General features: G+C 37.9%; 2 protein-coding genes across 6 annotated transcripts; one reads left to right on the forward strand and one right to left on the reverse strand.

Moving 5' to 3' along the window:
- Window positions 1-49: 49 nt before the first annotated feature.
- Window positions 50-6,599, reverse strand: LOC127969912 (DENN domain-containing protein 10). Of its 4 annotated transcripts, XM_052572073.1 has the most exons (10): window positions 6,463-6,599; window positions 6,297-6,377; window positions 4,367-4,563; window positions 3,261-3,340; window positions 2,937-3,085; window positions 2,541-2,652; window positions 1,663-1,763; window positions 1,476-1,583; window positions 1,295-1,389; window positions 50-1,151 (listed from the first exon to the last, which is right to left on the reverse strand). In XM_052572073.1, exons 2-10 carry the CDS (start codon window positions 6,304-6,306, stop codon window positions 984-986), a joined length of 1,020 nt encoding a protein of 339 aa, XP_052428033.1. In that variant the 5' UTR covers window positions 6,307-6,377; window positions 6,463-6,599; the 3' UTR covers window positions 50-983. The 4 variants fall into 4 exon arrangements, with proteins under 4 accessions (XP_052428033.1, XP_052428035.1, XP_052428032.1 ...); XM_052572075.1 differs by lacking the exon at window positions 4,367-4,563; XM_052572072.1 differs by lacking the exons at window positions 6,297-6,377; window positions 6,463-6,599 and adding an exon at window positions 4,863-5,327.
- Window positions 6,508-23,161, forward strand: eif3s10 (eukaryotic translation initiation factor 3, subunit 10 (theta)). 2 transcript variants are annotated; one of them, XM_052572070.1, is made up of 22 exons: window positions 6,508-6,657; window positions 7,350-7,540; window positions 8,015-8,151; window positions 8,438-8,601; window positions 8,746-8,945; window positions 10,092-10,300; window positions 10,455-10,626; window positions 10,729-10,833; window positions 11,166-11,264; window positions 11,375-11,491; window positions 11,630-11,815; window positions 11,902-12,249; window positions 12,389-12,493; window positions 12,650-12,763; window positions 13,043-13,165; window positions 13,678-13,831; window positions 13,980-14,161; window positions 15,887-15,966; window positions 16,068-16,633; window positions 18,205-18,337; window positions 20,383-20,531; window positions 22,217-23,161. In XM_052572070.1, the coding sequence occupies exons 1-22, from the start codon at window positions 6,609-6,611 to the stop codon at window positions 22,408-22,410; spliced, it is 3,777 nt and encodes a 1,258-aa protein (XP_052428030.1). In that variant the 5' UTR covers window positions 6,508-6,608; the 3' UTR covers window positions 22,411-23,161. The 2 variants fall into 2 exon arrangements, with proteins under 2 accessions (XP_052428030.1, XP_052428031.1); XM_052572071.1 differs by having other exon boundaries at window positions 16,068-16,618.
- Window positions 23,162-24,485: the final 1,324 nt, after the last annotated feature.

The following is a 24,485-nucleotide window of genomic DNA, read 5'->3' on the forward strand; positions in this document are numbered from 1 at the left end:
ACACATTTAATGGTTTATATATATATATATATATATATATATATATATATATATATATATATATATATAGCAAAGTATTTGAGGAAACAGTATTGTATGACTCTGTGTAAAGGATGAAGGCAGTGTTTAAGAAGTCAGAGAAGAACAGTTTGAGCATCCTCTTTTCAGGATATATTGCACACACATGATCAAAATATCTTCTATGATCTTTTTATGGCACTATGGCTAGCCCTTGATAACAAGGGGTTGTCAAACTATTTTAGGTTATTAAACAAAAATGTATGAAGTAATGCCAAAATCAATATTGTGTGCATCACTGGAAATGCTAAATGTGGGAACAAAGTCACATCTAACATGGGGAATGTCTTTTGTCACTTGAACATTATAATGTTAAAAAGTTTTCTTACATGAATAGACAGGTTCATCGACATGATAAATTTAAGATGATGTTTTGGCACTCAATAGTTAAGTAAAATAGATTTTCAGTAATTAGTTTATTTACATTCTGAATTTAATGGGACTCTTCATAATAGAAGTCTTTTAGTTAGGCATGAACTAGGCAACTGTCAGCCCTTTCACACTGATGTGCAATTATGAAATTTTTATAAAAGTTCAAAGAGCATGCCAAATTAAGATTATGAACCACTTAATAATTAGATAACTCAGGAATGTTTGCAGAGACTGCATATAAATCCAAGTGCTATCAAAAGGTTTATGAATTATTTCAAACCTGTTCCAGATAGAATTGTTACATTCAACATAATTACACACATGAGGTGTAGCTATCATGTTATAGCTATATTTTATACATCTTTCTAAGAAATATATTTTTGTTCTTATATAACTTTTGCCCTGTTCACTATCCCTGACATTAGACACAGGTTCTTGCAAATGTTATTCAATGTGTGATTGACAATGAATGGTAAGATCCTCTCTGATTGGTTACTGTGAGGCTTGCCAGTTGAACGGGGTGCACTGGTTGGTCATATCTTCAGAAGTTGCTCGGCTGCAGCTAAGTGGAAGAGGAAGTTTTCAGTGGCTGGAGGGTAGTGCCGCTGCTTCAGAGTCTCCAAAGTCAACTTAGAGTTCTCTGCTTCATCAGCAAGAGACATCAGGTTTCTGAGGATCTCCTTAGTTTTTACTGAAATATCCTGGAGACAGATTTAAAAAGGGACTGGATGAAAACCACATGAAGGATTTCTAAGTCTTGTTAAATTTGAATGTTTTAAATGTGGGTCATGTTACAGCTTTATGTTGTCATTGCTGAGATTTTCAACCCTGTTCTTACTCGTACCTTAATAACCTGTGCATCTGTACGCTCCATGTCCTCTGCAGCCTGAACAATGAAGTTGCCGATCTCTTTATGGAGTTTTCCCATAGCCATTGCCTCTGAAAACAAATTACAGTGAGATATAGTGACTTAAATATCCACATCCCAATTCTACCCAGTTAATATGTAAAACTGGATCTCTCACCTTTGGCATTTTGTGACACAGTGATTTCACTGTCTGGAAGATTAACATACACATCAAACAGATCTGATCTGTCTCTGACTTCAGGATCGACAAAGCCTGCAACATACCCTACAGAGAAAGAACATGGAAATTAATATAGGTAGCAGCCAGCAAGTGCTAGTTTTAGTGGAGAAGGAATTCTCCAAACCTGTACACAGCTTGAGGTTTTCCAGCTCATTATTATCAAGGTGAACAAAAGGGTGGAGGATGGACCAGTCTTTTCTATGCCATACCAATCCAGGAAGAGCTCTGGTTTTAAAAAGAAAAAACACTGCTACCACAAACTTTTTTTAGTGTGCGACCATTATCATATACAAAACTGTTCAAAAGTGCGGGCTCAGTTACATTATTTATGAGGAAATTAATACTTTTATTCAGCAAGGATGCATTCAATTGATCAAAAGTGACAAAGACATTTAAATAGTTACAGATGTTTATAATTGAATTGAAAAATATTTACAAAGATAGAACTGAAGTAAATGTGAATTTATTCCTATTGAAATAAATAACCGATAAATTATGAGAAATGTTTGAACCAATATAACTGAACTCCTCATTCTACTCTATTTTTTACATTTCTATTCTTCAAAGAATCCTGAACAAATGTATCAATGTTACCACAAACCTATTAAGCAGCACAACTGCTTTCAACATTCATGATCATATTTTTCTTTCAGTACCAAATTAGGATATGGATATAAGACTATAAGACTGGAGTTATGCATTTACCATTACAGGAATACATCACATTTTAAAATATATTGAAATGGAAAACAGTTATTTTAAACTGTAATAATATTTCATAATGTTACTATTTATACTGTATTTTTGACCAAATATATGCAGCCTTGGTGAGCATAAGAAAAACAAACTTCAACACAAACCATTTTAATTCCTCAATCTGACATATTTCTGGTTTGGATTAATGAATATTTATGAATCATGCACAATGAGACCATGATTTAAGAACGTAAACATTAGTCCATTTTGATTTTATGTTAACTAAATGATCATTTCTGTGGTTACCTAGTGAACTCCAGCAGCGCCTCAATCCGTGGGTGATAGACCACTACTCTCTTTTTCAACATTAGTGCTGTGTAAAGGATGATAGTCTCCATACCAAATTGTGACACAACATCTAGAATAAAGATTTAACATCTCATTAAGTCAATTTGCATACAATACATATTTGTTTACAGCATGAAGACTTTATTGGAGGATTTGTAAAATAACAATCATTAGGCCAATTGTAGCAAATAGCCATGGTATCAAAAGTATGCGATGAAATATTATTTTAGCTGCACAGTTCTTGCCGTGGTTAGTAAAATTAAAGTACATTTAATTAAATGTATGCATTTAGCAGACGTTTTAATTAAAGCGATAGTATGTAGTGCTCGTTCATTTCAAGGGTTCACCCCTAACCTTTTAAGGATCCAGCCAGGTAGGCCTTCCTGACATCGTAATCTTTGATAAGGAAGGAGCCATTCTCATCACTCTGGCAATCACCTTTGGTCAGAACAGCAATGTAGCATTCCATCATCTTCACAGGACTTCCATGTTGGATATACGTCCTGAACAAAAACCATAATGCAGATGCAACATCACAAACATACAAAAATGTAAGTGTATATCCTTAGAAATGGTGGGATGACAAACAAAAGATGCTTACTGAAGGAAACCGATTTCTGAAACTCAACACAAAGCACTGTGATTGCACTAAATGGTTAGTACTTAAATTGAACATACCTGCACAGGACTCTACTGAACGCAGCATATTTTTCAGGGTTGAAGTCCTTAGCTGTGATAACTATTGAGAAATGTGTCACCTTTGAATGAAATTGAACAGTTAATTAGCAAGCTAGCATCATTTTCATCAACAAACAGATGTTAAAGGAACACTCCACTTTTTTTGAAAGTAGGCTCATTTTCCAACTTCTCTGGAGTTAAGCAGTTGAGTTTGACTGTTTTTGAACCCATTTAGCTGATCTCCGGGTCATTTTTAGCTTAGCTTAGCATAGATCATTGCATCTGATTAGACCGTTAGCATCTTGCTGAAAAATGACCTAAGAGTTTATATATTTTTTTCCTATTTAAAACTTTATTCTTCTGTAGTTACATCGTAATATGACTATTTTCTGGCGCTGCGTAATATAATTGCGCCAAAGTTCCTTGATTATTATGCCAGAATGAGAGTATAGTTCTTAGCCATATCGGCCTAGAAAATCACAACTTTTCATTTTCTGTTGGTGTAAGTACACGATGTAACTACAGAAGGGTCAAGTTTTAAATAGAAAAAATATCAAAACTCTCTGGTCATTTTTGAGCGAGATGCTAATGGTCTAATCAGATTCGATGATCTATGCTAAGCTAAGCTAAAAGAGCTCCCGCCAGACCCGGAGATTGGCTGAATGAATTCGAAAATGGTAAAACTCAACTGTTTAACTCTAGGGGAGATGGAAAATGAGCCTATTTTCAAAAAAGTGGAGTGTTCCTTTAAGGATGTAAATTTAAGAAATATTTTGACAGTTATTTCAGTTTATTTTATTGCTTGTTTGGTTTTATTTTTAGTAATTTTGGGGCCTCCTGGTTGAGCACCACCGGATTATAGGAATAGTTCACTCATTTATTAACAATCTGCCAAATTATGTGAATGAGAAACTATTATCAATGAGTAATGATTTAGATTTTGGTCTTCTCCACACCATGAAAATGAGTTATGGATTAGTGTTATGATACTTTTTGTCACTTTTTAGAGCTTTACTTCACCCCGATGATCTACTCTGTAGCATGATTGGATCACAGATTTGTAATCTTTCAGGATGGTAGTGGAGGGCTAAACGTGAAGTTGGTACCTTTTTAAGCACAGTTGGCTCCTGAACCTCGACAGTGGTGATGTAGTACCAGGTTCGGCAGTACTGTCCAAACACAAATGTGTGCAGCACCTGACTGTTCAACGGCAGGCAACTTTTTCTTAACAAAACTTCTCGCAGATCAGCACTGATGGAAGGATAACACCACACCCAAAGTGTGTCTGCATTTACATCTCTCTCTGCATAAGGGGGACGAATGCAATTACTGACAAAATAATAATTATTCTGGAATTAAATAGATAGTTTACCCACAATTTTAAATTCTGTCATGAGGCCTTCTGCAGACCACAAAATGAAATATTATCCAGAATGCTAGTAAGGACTGACAGGCTCAGTCACCACTGACTTTTACTGCATATTGTACTGCATGCGGTCACTCGGTCTAAAACGTCCCCTTGTGCGTTCAACGGAATGACTACCGCTTTTATACATAAAATATTCTAATAATAAAAGATATTTCGCGGTATTTTAATCTTACCAATTAGTCCGAGACTTAGCATCATCTCAGATGTAGCCATGTTCCATTCCTTATCCACGTTAAACTGTTTCTAGCACTTAAGCACTTTCTGAACCATTTATGTTTACAGTTTGGAAAGCACATTAAGTGTCAGCGCGAACAGACACAACCCAATGTGAAATATGCCGGGACAGTTTATCCAGGAAAAGATTTTAATGTAAAAAACTACGGTTCTTCTTGCAAAATAGAAGTTCAAGCGTTGAGTCCAGTGCAGGTACAGTTTTACCTATCTCTACCAATGATCAAATAACGTCAGTTATTTATATCAGTGCATGTGAGCCAGCTCTTGAGTTGCAGTAATTCCTCCGAGTGTGTGTAGCAAAGGAAAAAATAGAGAGGAAAACGAAAACTTATCATAAACAGTAGAAATCCACTACTGGTCAAGTGACCAACACGCTTCTTCCGGGATTCTCGACGTTCAACTAAAATATCCAACGACATACTGACATCTAGTGTGTTGGTGCAATTAAGGTTAAAAAAACTTATTTAAACCTATTCTAATAACAAACAAACAAACTATAATAAACAAAATTATATATATTAAAAACGTACAAATAATAAAACCAAAATATAAAAGCATATTCTAACATAAATAAAATGAATATTTTCTTAATTTAATCAACAGCCTATAAGTAACAAATAAGTAACACCAAGTTTTAAGGCATAAACTACTTTTAGGATTTCAATCTAGGAGCAACTTTTTTACATTTGTGTAAATAAAACTCACATATAATCAAAACATTATTTCACAAAAATGTAAACTCTGTTTTTTTTTTTTTTTTCATAAAACCACCGAACTTAACAATGTGATATTTAAACATTTCTTAGATTTGTGAATCATTTTCATGAATGACTAATGATTACAATATGTATGCATTTTTTTAGGGCTAGGGGAGAGTGGGGTAAGTTGAACCAGTGGGTAAGTTGACCCACCCCCTGTATCTTGGAACACTTTTACTGTCATGTGACCATGTATTTTGAAATCACATATCCTTTCTGCCAGACTGTGAAAAGGAGAAACACATGGGAGGAGAGGAAGGCACCCGTTTACTTTAAAAACTACTTTTGGTTGGTCAAAGTAAAATAAGAGAAGATTGGTTTTTATTTTGTTTAGTTTAAGCTTTAAGAAAATAAATATGACTGTTTGTAAAATTAAATTTGATTATTAACTGATTAAAAAAGAGGTCAATTATCTCTCAAATTCCACATGGGACTGAATCAGATTAAGTCAGATGGTCAGTTTTCTCCAAAATGGTCCACCAGGAACTGCTTAAAAAAATTATAAGAAGCCATAATTTTAGAACCCTTTATCATAGATAGGCTACATTCTGACCATTTAAAATGACAAGAAGCATCCTAAAAGTTATTTCTTTTAAAGTTGCTGGCTCAACTTACCCCACAACATTTTGCTCACATGGTACTTCTGCCTCAATTTCCCGTACTCTGAAGACCACAGGGCAGCCGTAACATTGCCAACTTATAAAAATACATTTGTTCTATTATATAAATGAATAATATATGTATATATACATATAATGTCGGGGAGGAAGCGCGTACATACGGGAACTCTGGTCTTCCTCGCCGGCGCTGCTCACGTGTGCTAGTCCTTTCTTGCTTGCGCGGCGAGAAGTCACGGCGCGGATGGACAGGCAGAGTCAATAAAACAGCCTCGACTATCTGAAAACTGCCTGCTAGCAAGCCATAACAATGCCAGCCTATTTCCAGAGACCGGAGAACGCCCTTAAGCGGGCAAACGGTGGGTAATAATAGTAGGTGGTCGTCTCTTGGACTGTAGTCGTGGGTCTAACATAGCTTGCTAGCTCGATATGGCGCGTGCTGGATGTTACAGCTGCTGGGCCTGTGTTTCATCTATTATGCAGAGTTTTAAATCTGCTTTGTTACTGTGTCGTATATTCATCTTAATGGCGTACTCAAAGAAAGGACATAGTTTGAAATAAAGTGTAAATATTCCGCCTATATTTAGTAAAAGAACAAAGATAGAGACCCTTGTTGTTAAGGCTACCATGTGTGTTAGCAGGCTTTTCTATTCCGCCGCTAGCTTCACAATGACAACTTCTGCTATCGGAGTTTAAAGATTTATTAACAGTGTGTACTAAGAAAATCCTTAAGACTACAACAGTATCCATTATTTGTGAATGAAAATCGAATAGGTTGTCATTTGGACAAAATAATAAACAAAACATGAGTGGAATAACAGTACTGCGCACCTGCCACAGTTTTAACGTTACGCGATTTATTTTCTGTGTTTTATTAATATTATAACCAGCTTTAAATTACCTATTTGTGTTGAAAGTTGTAATTTATAGAATAATGCCGCGAGATCATGGAATATTTTTAGTGAAATTCCCATCTGGATGCTGTATGTCATAAATAAACAAATTCCCCAAAGTGTCGTTGTCATGACATTCTTTTCGTTTCTTTCCTCAGAATTTCTTGAAGTTGGTAAAAAGCAGCCAGCTTTGGATGTGCTCTACGATGTCATCAAGAGCAAAAAACATCGAACATGGCAGAAGATACACGAGCCGATCATGTTCAAGTATCTCGAGCTCTGCGTGGATCTGCGCAAGAGCCACTTGGCAAAGGAGGGACTGTATCAGTACAAAAACATCTGTCAGCAGGTTTGAGACCATTTTATTTGTTACTATTTATTTATTTCTGTGTCATTCCTTTAACGTTTTGACCTTGTAGTGTTTAATCAACACTGGACTGCTAGTCTGCTCTCTAGTGACATTTGCAGGACTACTCCAATCATTTAATCTACTTAAAGCTTGTGCGCTTCTGCCTGCAATTTAGAATGCAATGGTTACATCTCAAAATCCAATCAACAACTGATGCATAGAACCCAGCCTATGTTTTTTCTCTTTCAATAATCTGTTACACTCGGATTAACATCTAAAGATGAATATGAAAAGAAAAGATCTGTTGCTACGTCTGTTTCATGTCGATTTTAAGGTTTAGTAATTTGTGGCATAGTGCTTTTAGTTATTTTTTTTTACAAGTCATGGTGACTTGATTGTAGAATCGACCTCAATTCAATTGTAAGCTCTGTCCTTGTTGTGAAATTACTTACTACTCCTTCTCTTGGGCTTCAGGTGAATATCAAATCTCTGGAGGATGTGGTCCGTGCTTACCTGAAACTTGCAGAGGAGAAGACTGAGACTGCAAAAGAGGAGTCTCAGCAGATGGTGCTGGACATTGAGGATCTGGACAACATTCAGACTCCAGAAAGGTGCAGGAAGCTAAAGGCCCACACAGTTCCTTCCTACTAGTGCATAGATAGAGTTTTTTTTTTTTTTTTTTTTTTTTACTTTTGTTGTTGAAATAATTTTAGAATTTCACTACATAACACTTCATGGATAGGTCAGACAGGACATGTTCAGTTTCTATTGTCTTCAGTATTCATTAGGAATCTGCAAACATCCAACCTCAAGTAAATTATGAAGGGATTGGTTCTGTCTAGATGACTATGTTCCATAAAAGATTTATTTATTTATTTTTATTTCTGTGATCTTCAGTGTTCTGTTAAGTGCCGTTAGTGGTGAAGACACTCAAGACCGCACTGACAGACTTCTGCTCACACCTTGGGTCAAGTTCTTGTGGGAGTCGTACCGCCAGTGCCTGGACCTGCTAAGGAATAACTCCAAAGTGGAGCGCCTTTACCATGACATTGCTCAGCAAGGTCAGTGTAAACCTCATGTAACGTAACAAAAATATCTTCTTGAGGGACTTCTTGCAGTCATGTTATATGATACCAAAAATGTTAATTACTTTGGTTGTGCACAAATTTATAACAAAAATGTACTTTTTTTTTTTTTTCTCACAGCGTTTAAGTTTTGTCTGCAGTACACTCGTAAAGCAGAATTCCGTAAGCTGTGTGACAACCTGCGAATGCACCTGGGACAGATCCAGCGGCATCACAACCAGAGCACTGCCATTAACCTGAACAATCCTGAGAGCCAGTCCATGCACCTTGAAACACGTCTGGTCCAGCTGGACAGCGCTATTAGCATGGAGCTGTGGCAGGTTTTTGTGCTTCATACTAGGCACCAATGTACAATAGACTATATAAATATAGTTATATAACATGAATATATTTATATTCAGTTGAGTTTAGTTTCCATTTATGCTGCAACTTTCAACCTTTTTACAGTGCAAAGGAGAGTGCTTTCCATGCAAACAAAGAACAAAACTATTGATTAATAATAGTCGACTAACCGTTAGTCGAGCAGAAGAGGCTTAGTCAATCAAAATTTCATTAGTCGCTTAATTGCGCACACACAAAAAAAAATCCTCAGGAATTGGCGAAGTCACGTAGTCCGTGATGGACAGATCATTAACAGCTGGTCTATGTGGTAAAACAGTACATTGGTCAGGACATCCAAATGTTCGTTTCGTTCATCGACCTCAAATGTGGCTAATCATCTGAAACATGTAAGTAGCAGCAACATTACATGGCCGCTTCCTCTAACATTAACCTAGAAAAATGTGTGCTATTGAAGTTTTGTGTGGAGTGTTTAGCTAAACAGTAGTGAGCTCACTGCATGATCATTTGACTAAATTAAAATATTCCATAATTTTTGTTCATACAGATGAGAAAAATGCATCTTTCAAACCTGTGAAAAGGCTTTCTGCCATCTAGGTCTCTGTGAACGCCTCAAAGACGTGAAAAATGTATCTGTAGAAAATGTCTAGCTTTAAATGAACCAATTCAAAAGGAAAATAAATATTTTCAGATTATATAATCCGTGTAAAATATGCTTGTCCACTGTGGAAATGACCAGTCTGTTTCATCAATTTGCAGATGAAATTACATAAAAAAAATAAAAAAAAAAACGTTTAAATAATAATTTTTTTCCCCATTCTTTCTGATGATGGGGTGTAAACAATTAAAGGCTCATTATTATGTATTAAACGGTTTTTTAATATAAACATGCAATTAGTCAACTAGTTGCTTAAAATTAATGATTACTAGTCGATCAGAAGAATCTTTAGTCGAGGGCAACTCTATTGATTACAGGACAAGATCAATAGTTGGGATTCATTTGTGAAAAAAAAAAAAACTGTCACCCTACCTTATTGCACTTCAGACTTTTTGTTTATCATATGTTGTGAAAGCATGAATGATTTGCTGATTATACTGGTTGCTTACATTATTTTTAATCCACACAGGAAGCATTCAAAGCAGTTGAAGACATCCATGGATTGTTTGCCCTCTCGAAGAAGCCCCCTAAACCCCAGCTTATGGCCAACTACTACAATAAGGTGTCCACTGTATTCTGGAAGTCTGGCAATGCCTTATTCCATGCCTGCACCCTGCACAGACTCTATCACCTCTCCAGGGAAATGCGTAAGAACCTCACCCAAGAAGAGATGCAGAGGTGAGCATTGAACAAAAAAAAGCAGACATCAGATTGAATGAGGTTTATTTGTTTGTTTTTGATTATTTTACACTAGTTTGCCATTTCTTGAAATATTTATTAGTTTATTAAGACCAACTTCAGAGTGTTGCCATTATTTGTTCCTTTCATTCAGAATGTCCACTCGAGTGCTCTTGGCCACACTGTCTATTCCCATCACCCCTGAGCGCACTGATATCGCTCGTCTGTTGGACATGGATGGCATCATTGTAGAGAAACACCGCAGACTGGCTACTCTACTTGGCCTTCAGTCTCCACCCACCCGCCAGAGTCTCATCAATGATATGGTAATAGCCATTCTGTCCATTGTTAAAAATTTTTAACCCCCTTAAATTTATAGTTTAGTGAAAAAAGATTGAGAACCTTCTTGGATATTATTTTTGTCATAGGTGAGGTTCAACCTGCTTCAGTATGTTGTTCTTGAGGTCAAAGACCTCTACAACTGGTTGGAGGTGGACTTCCACCCTCTTAAACTTTGTGGAAGAGTAACTAAGGTGAATGGCACTTTATTTATTAACTACATTAGTTATATATTATGTGACCGTTATGTCTGATTCAGTCATAATTTATCTTCAGAGCTTATGTATATATCCACAGTGAAATAATAGAAACATTCTCCTATGCTGTATGGTTTATCTTCAACCATTAAAACAGTTTTCTTTTTAACTACTGACTTTCATAAACCTAATCGTTAAGAGGAGTGATGCACTTTAGATCATTCTGACACAGCAGTATTCAGAGTTACAGTGTTCTTCATGTCAACAACCACACACATTAAAAACATAATATTCATGCTGTGTATGTGTTCTTGCTGTTGCTGTGATAGGTGCTGAACTGGGTGAGGGACCAAGCTGAGAAAGAATCAGACCTGCAGCATTATGTTCCTCACTTGCAGAACAACACCATCCTCAGACTGCTACAACAGGTTGGCTTGATCATCTACCCCCAGGGGTTTAATAATTACTTGGGGAATCTGTGATTGCTTCAGTCTTCTGCAAATCTTCAAATTCTGTCTTCTGTGTTTTAATATTCCAGGTGGCTCAGATCTACCAGAGCATTGAGTTCAGCAGGTTAGCATCTCTGGTGCCATTTGTAGATGCTTTCCAACTGGAGCGCTCAATTGTAGATGCAGCACGGCACTGTGACCTACAGGTATAGCAACAAACAACAACATTATTTTACTTGGCAAATGTTTGTATATATCTTCCACACAAAGTCTCTAAATCAAGCATCTTGGTAGTTAATTACATGGTCAAGAAGAATCTCCAAAATCTGTGTATTTACCCAAAGGTGCGCATTGATCATACATCTCGAAAACTGAGTTTTGGCTCCGATCTGAACTATTCTACTAAAGAGGATTCTCCAGTGGGTCCGTTCCTACAGAACATGCCCTCTGAACAGATACGGAATCAACTCACTGCCATGTCATCCTCCTTAGCTAAAGCCATCCAAGTCATCAAACCTGCCTCTATGCTGGTAAGACAACTGCTAATTTTAATCGATTATCTACCTTCTGGTCAGTGTTATTTTGGTTTCATTATCAACTGTAACTTTGCCCACAGCTAGAGCATGAGGAGCAGAGTCAGCAGGCCATCACAGCCTACCTGAAGAATTCCCGCAAAGAGCATCAGCGCATCCTAGCTCGGCGACAAACGATTGAGGAACGCAAAGAGCGTCTGGAGAGCCTCAACATCCAGAGGGAGAAAGAGGAGCTGGAGCAACGGGAGGCAGAGCTTCAGAAGGTGCGCAAGGCTGAGGAGGAGCGTCTTAAACAGGAGGCAAAAGAGCGGGAAAAGGAGCGCATCATGCAAGAACATGAGCAAATCAAAAAGAAGACTGTGCGTGAGCGACTGGAGCAGATCAAGAAGACTGAGCTGGGAGCCAAGGCCTTCAAAGACATTGATATCGAGGTATTGAGTTTATTTGGGAGGTGACCATTTAGGCATACCAGACTTTTATTGGCATAGTTACCTGGAAAAAAATGAAATGTAGACTGCATTATCAGTTGAAAAGTTTTATTTTTATTTAATAATTTATTTTTTGTTGTAGGATCTGGAGGAGCTGGACCCTGATTTCATCATGGCCAAACAGGTAGAACAGCTAGAAAAAGAGAAGAAAGAACTTCAGGAGCGTCTGAAAAACCAGGAGAAGAAGGTATTGCTTGTATTACACATTCATAAAGTATTTTGTCATTGTAAATAAGTATGTTGGTAAACTGATTTAAATGTATGAGGATTAAGGTTCATTCTGTGCAGCGGAGTATAGGACATTGGAATATTACACTGGAGTGAACTATTATGCATATTCCAGATCGACTACTTTGAGAGAGCCAAGCGCCTTGAGGAGATTCCTCTGATCAAGAAAGCATACGAGGAGCAGCGCATCAAGGACATGGAGCTATGGGAGCTGCAGGAGGAAGAGAGGGTAATAATCATATACTGCTTTTTGACTTTGTTAGAATTACATTTGATTTTCTTTGCCTTGTTAAATGCACTTTTTTTTTTTTTTTTGCTAAAGTCTCTAAACCCCCAAATTACAGTTCGTGAAAGTATTTCTTGAGACCCTACTTTTTCAATGTCTGGTTTTAGTTTAATTCAGCAATTTATTAATACCTAAATGAGAAGGACATGTTGAATAACGTAACCATACCATGTTGTTTATTGTAATTGAAGCTAACGGCTGTTGTGCTCATCTGTTGCCCAGATCAGAAATATGAAGATGGAGCGTGAGAAGGCGCTGGAACACAAACAGAGGATGTCAAGAATGATGGAGGACAAGGAGAACTTCCTGTCCAAAATTAAAACTGCTCGAAGCTTCATTTATGAGGTTAACAAAACTTTAATTTGAAGTGTCATCTATTCAATTAATGTTTTACTGATTATTTGCTATCAGTAGCTAGTATAGATGAAGTTCTTGATGTTTAGAATGTTGATGCTCCCGGTAGCTAAGCTTTGAGAAATTATCATGTACTAGGGATGCACGATATTGGATTTTGGCCGATATTCGATATGCCGATATTTTCAAAATAATTTTGGCCGATGCCGATACCGATATCGATATATATACAAATATATACTGATATATTTAAACTTTAATTTTACTGAAGAGAAATCCATGTATCTCTTCTGTACTGATTCTACCATAAATTTATTATTTTACAAATGTAGACAGACATTCACATCTGAAAAACAGGTCAATTATTTCACTTGGAGAATATCGGTTTGGCTCATCGGCAGAAATATTCATATCGGCCGATACCGATAATGGTCATTTTAAGCTTTTATCGGCCGATACCGATATTGTGCCGATATTATCGTGCATCCCTATCATGTACCCAGGAAAAACTCAAGCAGTTCCAAGAACGTTTGGTTGAGGAGAGGAAGCGTCGTCTTGAGGAGCGAAAGAAGCAGCGCAAGGAGGACAGACGAAAGGCCTTCTACCTCCAGAAAGAAGAGGAGGCCCAGAGAATTCATGAGGAACATCTCAAGAAAGGTTCTTATTGCTGTTCATTTACTCCGTTAACAGTGATTTGTTACAATACTTTTTTTTTTTTTAATAAATATTCATATCTTATTTGATGTATGAACTTTTGTTCACTTCTTTTCATTTTTGAATTTGTCACTGGTTTTCTGTGTGTTAGAGCGGGAAGAGCGTGAACGCTTGGAACAGGAGCAAAGAGAGGAGGAAGAACGTGAATACCAGGAGCGCCTGCATAAGCTGGAGGAACAGGAGAGAAAGCAGCGTGCCCGACAACAGGAAATTGAGGAGCGTGAACGCCGCAAGGAGGAGGAGAGGAAGGCACCAGAAGAAAAACCCAGCAAAGTAACTCATAAGAACCCTATGTCAAATGTGCTTATACACCATACACTACCATTCAAAATTAATGTTTATGAATTTATTTGACTTAAATATACAGTAAAATATTATTACATTTTATAGAATTTTATTTAGGGCCTGAGCACCGATGGTGTGAGAACCATATTGGAATTGCTCCGCTTCTTCTTCTTCAAACTAAATCACTTCTTTGAGAGCTTAAATATGCTTCAAAGCTCATGAAATTTCGCAAATGTGTTAGAACTGCCAGAAATATGCAAAAAATGTCCATTCCCATATTCTGTTATAGCCAAAGCGCTACCTGCTGGCAACAGGATGTGTCATGGTTAACACTGTTATGAACTCCTAGGAACGTATTAAAAAGTCTGGCAACATGCTAGCAACACTTAGCTAAGTGTTAAAGCATGTTATTAATGCCATGAAACAGGAAGTTGTTGTAACTGGGGATGTCTGTTTTCGATAATTTCCATGATAGATCGTCGTTTAAATTAACGGATCAATTAATTGATTAATCGTTAACCTTAATGCTGCAAAATGCGTCTATTGCAGCAGCACGCAGTCACCAGTATGACAGGATGTGCAAGATATGAAACAATTAACTGGGAAAATTACTTAGTTATTAAATTTCTATTGCTTTCCATGTTGAAGAACCTTTTGTTGTTTCTATTTTAATGTACTTTTAAAGTTTAAAACACATTAAAAGTTTAATTTGTATCAACCATCGATAGCTTTAATCCGTTGCATCTCTTGTCGACAATTAATCAATCATCGATAAATAGTTGACATCTCTAGTTGTTACTCATGCATACAATGCCCAATCTACCCCAAACTGATCACATTTTATAAGAGTCGTGGCCTGAACACATCTAAAGGCCAATAGTCAGTTAAAGTTATAGCGCCACCTGATGGCAACAGGAAATTTCTTGTCTCACACTAACTTGAACATGCAATGTATGATCTGCCCTAAACTTCACATGTTTGGTAAGAGTCCTGGCCTGAAAATATTTGCATGCCAATATTCAGTTATAATTTATAGCGCCATCTGTTGGCAACATCACATTTCATGTTTTATACTAACTCAAACGTACCATGTTCAATCTGCACCATATTTCACAGATTTAATAAAAGTCCTGGTCTGAAGACTTCTGCATGCCAACATTCAGTTACAGTCAGTGCCACCAGCTGGCAGTAGGACGTTTGGCACATATAAATGACTTTGACATATTCCTCTTATATTTATCACTTTATTTATCACTATAAATAAATATTGGCTTCTGTTAGCTGTTTTCCTAAAGCCACCTGGTGGCGTTGAGCCCGGATGCCAGGGCCCTTTCATCACTGCTCGCAGCTTTAATTTAAAATGTAATTTATTACTGTGAAGGCTAAGCTGAATTTTCAGTATATGTTACTCAGGTCTTCAGTGTCCCATGATCCTTCACAAATCATTCAGCTATGCTGATTTGGGCTGCTTAATACTGTTTTTGTTTACAGGATTCTTTGAATAAAAAGTTAAAAAGAACAGCAATTTTTAAAAAAATATATTTTGATCAATATAATGCTCCCTTGTTGAAGAATATTAAGTTCTATAAAAATTAAAACTTCGCCAAATTAATGCTTCCATATTTAACCAGATGATGACTGCATACAGTTGTTCAGATATAAAATGGATTGTTATTTTTTTTTTTTTCAAAATGTTAATAATTTTCTGTCCAGGACTGGGGTGAACGAGAAGAAGCAGGCTGGAGGAAGCGTGGTGAGGGCGATTCAGAACGGCGACGTCCTGTTGGTGAACGGTAACAATTTTGACATTAATTGATAACCTGATGCATGAGGACAGAGATTAAAAACAGATGCAGAGAATTGAGAATCATTCTTTTTTTTTTTCTCTCTCCAGGGACTGGCGTCAGGAGGGGCGTGAAGGCCGTGAGGACAATGATCGAGAAGACCGTGACCGTGAAATGCCCTTCCGAAGAGGAGGAGAAAGTTCTCGTCGTGGTGGTTCAGATGACAGAGGACTCCGCCGTGGCTTTGATGATGAACGAGGTCCGCGCCGAGGAGGGGATGAAGACCGTGGACCCAGACGTGGCTTTGAAGAAGACCGTGGGCCCAGGAGGGTCTTTGATGATGACCGAGGGCCTAGGAGGGGCTTTGACGATGACCGAGGTCACAGAAGAGCTGATGACGACCGCGGACCAAGGCGTGGAATGGATGATGACCATGGCCCCAGACGAGGTGATGATGACCGTGGCCCAAGAAGAGGCTTTGATGATGACCGTGGACCCCGAAGAGGCATGGATGAACCCAGGGGACCTCGACGTGGGGCAGATGATGACTGGGGCCCCAGAAGAGGAGGGGATGATGAGAGGGGAGGCCGCAGGGGTATGGACGACTCTGGCCCACGTCGTGGAGATGACCCTAGACCCTGGAAACCTCTTGAGAGACCAGGTGCAAGCTCATGTGGTATTTCTGTTTCTTTTCTTGGAGAGGGCATGTTGTCAGATGTGTTTTAAAGGGTTCATATTAGGGCATGATATCTGTTATTAGGGGTGCTCCGATCACGATCGGCCGATCGTTAATGCGCATCTCGTCAGTAAAACCGGTTCTCTAATCAGCGGTTAATTCCATCAGGTGCATGATTTCACATAGAGCAGCTGTTACTACACAGAGCCGTTGTTAATATAGAAGATGCGCCAAAAAACGCTGAAAATGAAGTGGATTTGCGCATCTTCTCTATTAACAATGGCTCTGTGTAGTAACAGCTGCTCTATGTGAAATCACACACCTGATGGAATTAACAGCTGATTAGAGAACCGGCTTTACTGACGAGATGCGCATAACGATCGGCCGATCGTGATCGGAGCACCCCTATCTGTTATTGAAGCATGGGACAGTTTACAGTAGGGCTGCACGATGTATTGTTTAAGCATCGATATTGCGATGTACAAATCCACGATAGTCACATCGCAGGATGTGCGATGTAGGCTGTCATAGTTGATCCGTTATTCATTAACTGTATGGGCCAAAGAGCGCGTTCGAGAGAGAGAGAGCGCGAGCGCGCGGCTGGCGACACACTAGATGCGTGGTGCAAGCATCTCAGCTGCTTGGCGTGTCCGTTTTTAATTCGGCTCCCATGTTAACAGGTTAGAGCTTGCAGACTGCCTGCGTGAGCGCGCGGAAAACACATGCATGCTAGAAATAGAGCCGACGCCTATTTTATATTGCACCTGTCACCGGCCTGAGAGAGAGAGAGCGCCGCGCAAAGCGAGCCCCGGCCGCACGCTCAATGTCTTCAAACAACACGAGTGCTGTCTTGCTCTCTCTCCCTCACGCATATTCATCAATTGACACGATGGTGTCGATTTTAAATAATTTAAAATGAGAATGTAAGTGTGCTCACCCCATTTTTGTTTGTAAGAAAAAAATTTGATTTGTTATCGCAATATATATCGCAGAAAAATAAAATATCGCAATGTAAATTTTTCCCAATATCGTGCAGCCCTAGTTTACAGCCACAGCTCATTCTTTAGTCCAGCAAAGTGTCATTTCATTGGAGAAATTTATTTGATCTTAACCACGTCAGAGGTACGATGGTTGGAAAAACAGATAGAAAAAAGTAATTAATTACTGTAGTTGTTGGAAATAATTCACTAATGTCTGCGGACCTCAGAGGGAACAAAAATATGAGCTCTTTATATTGTATTTGATAAGTGGAAAGTTGTTATTTGTTAACTATTAGGGCTGTGCAATTAATTCCATGCGCATTTCGTCTGTAAAGCCGGTTCCGTGATTAGTAGTAAATCTCCATCACCTGCTTTCAGATGGAGCGGCATTTACTACACAGAGAATCACTGACAGTTAGGTAATATCGCATTCATTATCACAGATTGAATCGCCTGGGATAATTAATGCGATATTTCATAGCTTGTCAGTAAACTACGGCTCTGTGTAGTAAATGCTTGAAAATATTTATCAATAATAATTTTTCAATAATTCTTTTCAACTCATGTTGCACTCCATGTAACCTTTTGTAGGTGGATGGAGAGAGCGAGAGAAGGCTCGGGAAGAAAGCTGGGGACCTCCTCGTGATACTGGCCATGATGATGGTGAGCGTGAGGGAGATGACCGTCATGAAGGAGATCGATTTAGAGATCGCCGCCCTCCCAGGTAACAAAAAATAGAATACAACATTCAGTTTTTCTAACAATTTAATCTTTATGAATATAATTTTTTTTTTGTCTGAAGGGTTTTCTGTTATGACAAATGTGAGCACTTTGTTTTAAAGTAAAAATGTGATACTGTTGCATATTCTACAAGCTTGTGGTTTCAAAGCAGTTATGCTTATGATATACTTCTGATGAATTATGTTTCTAATGTATATAATGTTTGTCATGTTCTAGATTTTAATCTGTTGTAGATGGTTGTATGATTGCATGTTTTGCTCCTTTATGAATTAGCATTTGAAAGTAGTGAGTACCGTATTTCTCTGACTATAAGTCGCACCTGAGTATAAGTTGCATCAGTCCAAAAATACGTCATGACGAGGAAAAAAAACATATAAGTCACACTGACTATAAGTCGCATTTATTTAGAACCAAGAGGAAACATTACTGTCTACAGGCGCGAGAGGACGCTCTGTTTTCAGGGGTAGACTACAGGAGCACTGAGCAGCATAGAGCGCTCAGAGACTGTAGACGGTAATGTTTTCTCTGGGTTCATTTCTCTTGGTTCATGTCAAATTAATTTTTATAAATACGTCGCACCTGACTATAAGTTGCAGGACCAGCCAAACTATGAAAAAAGTGTGACTTATAGTCCGGAAAATATGGTAGTAAAGGATAGACATGCATAATTTTTTTTTTTTTTTTTTCACAGATTGTTTTATTTTTTTACATACTAATTCAAATATAATTTGAAATTGTTTGTGGAATGTGAATGTGGAAACTAAATGTGGTCCTTAGGCCTGTGCAGTTGAATAGACCGGATCCATATAGGGCTGGGCGATATATCGAATATTAGCGATAGTATCGGAATAATTTCGACGACAATGTAAAATTTGAATATATCGGGAATATCGAATATTTCAAATTCAAGTATACTTTCCCAAAATAACGCGCCGAATGTCCAAAAAAGGAAGCTGTAACTGCCGCCCCTCTACTACGAGAGCTTAATGATAGCGGTTGCCAGATAACAAGAGTTTAAATCTCCGAATCAGAGCTCCACTGTTACAAGGATACATTTTCTGCCCGGTGTTTGTTTATTTTAAGCAATCTGGCAACCATGCGCACGTGCTCACTCCTCATTGCGGAAGAGCCGCCGATGATAATCTGAAAACACAAACAAGCTGGAATTGAGCGATCTAATGAAAGCGTCGTTCAGCCGGTCTGTGTTCTGTCGTGAGATCTCAACTGTATTGTTTGCATTTGTGATCGCAAAATAAATGCACTAACTCGACCGCTGATGTTTGAATAGAGGAACATAGGCTATGGCCATTTGCAATTACTATTGGGGAATTTCACTGATATGTTTACCAGTTTCCATAATATAGACCGAGAGAATGCAAAAGTCTTTATTTATATATATTTATATATAAGAAATAGCTATGTGCTTCAGCAACTAGCTCCCCATCTAAGAGGGTTTTTAATGTCAGTAGGAACATATTGTAATAAAAAAAAAAAAAAGGAACATAGTTTCATGCCACAGAGCTTCTCTTAAAACCGCAGACAGTTGACAGACTGGTGTTCTTAGCTTAAAAACTTTAAAAAAAAAAAAAATTAGAAATACTTATCCCAGTTGCATAGTTTAAATTGTGAATTGCATGCACTAAAAAGTTGACAGAATGCACTTACTGTACTTAATTTGCACTGCTTCAGTTACATATAGGCCTACATGTATTCATTAAATAAAAAGCAGTAAGTGATCTCTTGGTCTAGATTTTTTAACTGCTTAAATTAGCTGTTTAATCTAAATAGTTTTTTTTTTTTTTTTTTTTAATGGGCAAAAGAAAATCATGTTTGTTTTTTTATTATTTAAATGCAAATGCAAACATATCGAGATATATATCGAATATCATAAAAATTTTGACACTATCAAGATATCATTTTTTTTAATATATCGCCCAGCCCTAGTTCCATACCTTATTTACTATTTGCTGGAAATCTAGGCTCATCCAGTTGGCAGTAAGGTTAATATGAATGTGTGTGCATGTGCAGGGAAGAAGGGGGTGCCTGGAGAAAAGGTGGTACTGAGGAGCAGAGCAGCTGGCGTGATTCTCGTCGTGAAGACTTTGACCGTGGTGAACGTCGTGACATGAGGGACCGCAGAGATGACCGCGATCGTGATCCCAAAGCCCATGATGAAGGTTAGTCTCATAATCTGTTTTGCACATCTTAAATGCAGTCATGTTTTCACTCATTTTGGATTGCACATATAGAGACTTTTGACAGATTTGATTAAAATGTACACTTGTTTGAGATGAAGGTACTGTATCAGTGAACCAGATAAAGCTGTTTTATAGTATGGGGTCATGAGTTGTTAATGGTTTTTTCAGAAAAACTTATATATTATATATATATAAAACCCTCTATTGACACCTTGGCAATTGAATCACCATTGGCTTGTACATTTTTTTTTGTTTACTCGCCAGACATGCATTCATGAATAATAATCAGAACCCAGGAGAACCCAGCAGTTCTTAAAAGCTGAAGAATTCCAAGGGAACCCAGTTATTTTTACAGGAAAATACATTACAAAGAATATCGTTTACATGCAGCACGTCTGTTCTCTCTCTCTCTCTCTGTGTGTGTGAGACAAAGCGATGGCGAGTTGTGCACCTTCACACTAGTTTACGGTACATCAAATACATGTGCATTGTACATCCATTCAGATATACTGTACAGAGTGAAGATTTAGTCGCATTTGCAACTAAAGAGGGTTGTGTATATGTTTAACTTGAATTAAAAAGATAAACAAGGTAACTTTAGGGCAAGCAACCCACTGCCAATCCAACAGGGGCAGGTTTATGCAGGAAGCACGGCTTTTCCAAATGTGAAGATATAAAATGAATAAATAATAATTTATTTTAAAAGATTCTGGTAATCAAATGGAAATGCAGAACATGAGGATTCGTATTTTAATCGTCTTTTTGCAGTTTAATATTCATAGACACTAGTCTGTATTGCAATTTGATTTAATTGTACTGACCATAGCTGTATAAAAACATGGACCTAGTGTCCGTGAGCATTTTTTAAGCTCAAAGTTTGTGGAGACGGCCGTCGCCATCTTGGCAATGTGTCACTCCCATATAATAAATGGTGTGCTTCCTGAGCATTGAACAACGGTCCGTGAGAATTTTTGCCTCAAGGAATTTTTGTAATCAAGTAACTCGATGAATCGTTTCAGCCCTAGTTGTAATGTGACGATCAAATATAGGTGCGGGTGGGTTGTGGGCAGATAATTTATTTGAAGTAGCGGACTCGGGTAAAGTTTGAACTCATCTGTGCATCTCTACAGTGACCTGAGTCGCCAGTACACACAGTGGAGTGCAGACAAACTAGGTTATTACACCATTTTGAAGCATATAATTTGGATTATATGTTCTGTAAAAAAATTCATATCGGCAGCATATTAACCGATACCGATGTATCTGCAACAGGCTCATTTCGACCGATAGTATCGGCAAAACAATATATTGTTCGGGCTGTAGTTATTACAGTACATTTATTTTCTGCTCTTATCCAAAACTAAATCACAGAAGTACATCTAACAGAACAAACTCCAGTGGCAACTAAAAATGCATGATACCACAGCAGTCCAAAATGCCTCCAGACATAGCCATGCTGCTGCAAACACTAAATTGCCACAAAGTCAAAAAATTGCAATTAGAGATGCAATTCAAACAAAACAAGATGGTTTAAAGTGGCATCCACTACAGTAGGTAGGTGTCGGTACAAAGTCCAAGACCCTGGGACAAAGCTGAGCAAGTGGAATATGCTTGGGGTACCTTTTAAGAGATCAGTTTCTTACGTCCTGCTTCTTAACTCAAAGGTGGGTCATGGCGTCGTGGTGGTGAAGACCGACGGGAAGAGCGTAAGGATGAAAGAGAGGCTCCTCCCAGACCACGTGACCGGGACCGTGATGGTGGTGAGAAGAGCACCTGGCGCTCTGAAAAAGATAAGGAAATCCTGCGCCGGACCAAGAATGAGACGGATGATGATGGCTGGACCACTGTCCGCCGCTAATGATAAAGCTTCAGAATTTTTTTGCTTGATGTACTAAGCCTTGATGTACGCTCTAATCAGTATAGATCACTGCTTACATTAACATGAAACACAAAGCTTTGCCATAGAATTACAACACTTACAATGGGGTTTCCAACATGGCAATTTATATTTCATCTCTTTTTAAAAACTTTGAAAAGTAGCTCGTTCCTTTTTGTTATGCATGCTTAGAGGATTAAATGGGTCACACAAAATGAAGTAGATGTTTTTTTTTCTTTCTCTGAGGTGTGGATGTTGTAGAACATGAATGTGTGGTGTTGAGGTTTTGAGATGAAATCATCAGGTTATCTTTACAGCTGTCCATGCTGTAGCTGCTGCTTATGCTGTGGTTGTATGCCCTCTATAAATATGAAAAAAAAAACTTTATATTAATAAAGTCGTTTGCTCATCAAATCACCACAATTTCAGTTCTTATACAGCAAAAGACAGTATCATGCATCACTTTGTGTCAAATGAAACCGTCTGGAAGAATACTCCTGTTATTTGAGTAGTCTTCAGACGCCTCAGTAGATGATTATTTTGCTCACTAGGGGTCACCAAAATCTCAGCAAGGTTTTTCTGAAGCTCAAGAAGTCTCTCTTCATAAATTATTCAAGAACAATTGATTGGATCCCTATAATCTATTCATGTATGCTGTTGTCAGTAAAAAACAGAGTTTAATACGCTGCTGTTGGCCCTCCTGATTGATACATTAAAAGGTTTAGTAAATAAACATTGTGGTCTTTTGTGATTTTTCCCCCTCGTTTGGTGGCAAGTATGACAATAAAAATGCAGATAATTCTAACAAGAATAGCGCCATTTCAGTATAGCGAGATGTTATCTCTACAAGAAAACAATAACAATGGCATAATCCAGTTTCAAACTCGATTAGGATGGTATTTTTCTTTCAGGGAAGTTTTAGGTGGTACGACGCCTTTTTCTAAAGACTTACTGCATGGCTCTTGGTTAAACAACCTGGGTTGGAGGACCACACGCACACGTTAAGAGGTAATCCTCGGTAAACCTCATCAATGCGAGTTCTTAGTTTCATGCAACGGCTTCTTTGGATCGGGATTCTTCCCGCAGCGAGGGTGATAAACTTTTGCTCACATTATATCATTATGCAGAAAAGACTAGAAGAAAGAAACAATTATGTCAGCCGTCTTTGTGGCATTCTAGTGGAAAATCCACAATTAAGGCCAATAATCCCGCAATTGGAGCCTCAAATTCCCACGCAAGAGGTAATGAACTCCCAAACTAGATTAGACCCCTATATTTGCTAAGACCTACTTTGTGAAGTTGACCACGGGTCACTGTGAGTAAACTCCGCCGACCTCGAGCTGGAGGGATGCTGCTTGTGAATATGGGATTTATGCATTTAATCTGCACGTAGGCTATCGCTTAATCTGTGCATCTGCCACCCAGTTGTCCAGTCATTTAACTGGAATTTATAAACTCTAATTTCGAAATAATGTTTTATACCTGGTTTATAGACATTTTTATAAATGTAGCCTAATTGTTAATAGTCTAGTTCTTTTCAAACATTACTGCAGCAAGTGTTACAGCAGATAACAAAATAAAGATTACAACCGCTATGGCATTCAAAATGGGATGTTAGGACAAACGAACATTCAAAATGTTGAACAGTGTGGTGGTTTCTTGTAAAGTCTTAAGTTACACTATAGCCTATTCAATTCTTTACGATATTATTTTGTATGGCTTGTAGCCTGTGTGTGTATTTTACACGTGGTGTAAGAAAAATGTTAAAACTTATTAGTCAAATACTTCGTCGACTTGGACGTTATTAGAGGAGAACAACTAAAACATAGGCCCACCTCAGATTTCGTAGGTGTTTGTTTAAGTTTAATCAATCGAATTTCATGGCGGGATTCGAATGTTTTCATCATTCAGGCAAACTAATTGTTACATATAGCTATTTAATAGAATAGGCTACTGAACTAAATGTAACATTGTGGCAACAAGTGCAATATCTGAATTAGTGTCCTACTGGGTTTGCTCATACAATTATAAGTGGGAATGCCATTATTGAATTCAAA

Source organism: Carassius gibelio, chromosome B13 (genome assembly GCF_023724105.1).
Source record: "Carassius gibelio isolate Cgi1373 ecotype wild population from Czech Republic chromosome B13, carGib1.2-hapl.c, whole genome shotgun sequence".
In the NCBI taxonomy this organism is placed as follows: domain Eukaryota; kingdom Metazoa; phylum Chordata; class Actinopteri; order Cypriniformes; family Cyprinidae; genus Carassius; species Carassius gibelio.

Bases quoted from the DNA above. Each gene is read 5' to 3' on its own strand.
- LOC127969912 (XM_052572072.1), bottom strand. From the start codon at position 4,902: ATGGCTACATCTGAGATGATGCTAAGTCTCGGACTAATTG. The intron at 3,341-4,366 runs GTACCAACTTCA...TTTCATTCAAAG, and splicing joins AGCCAACTGTGCTTAAAAAG to GTGACACATTTCTCAATAGT. The intron at 1,152-1,294 runs GTACGAGTAAGA...ATCTGTCTCCAG, and splicing joins CAGATGCACAGGTTATTAAG to GATATTTCAGTAAAAACTAA.
- eif3s10 (XM_052572070.1), top strand. From the start codon at position 6,609: ATGCCAGCCTATTTCCAGAGACCGGAGAACGCCCTTAAGCGGGCAAAC. The intron at 11,265-11,374 runs GTTGGCTTGATC...TTAATATTCCAG, and splicing joins TCCTCAGACTGCTACAACAG to GTGGCTCAGATCTACCAGAG. The intron at 11,816-11,901 runs GTAAGACAACTG...CTTTGCCCACAG, and splicing joins TCAAACCTGCCTCTATGCTG to CTAGAGCATGAGGAGCAGAG.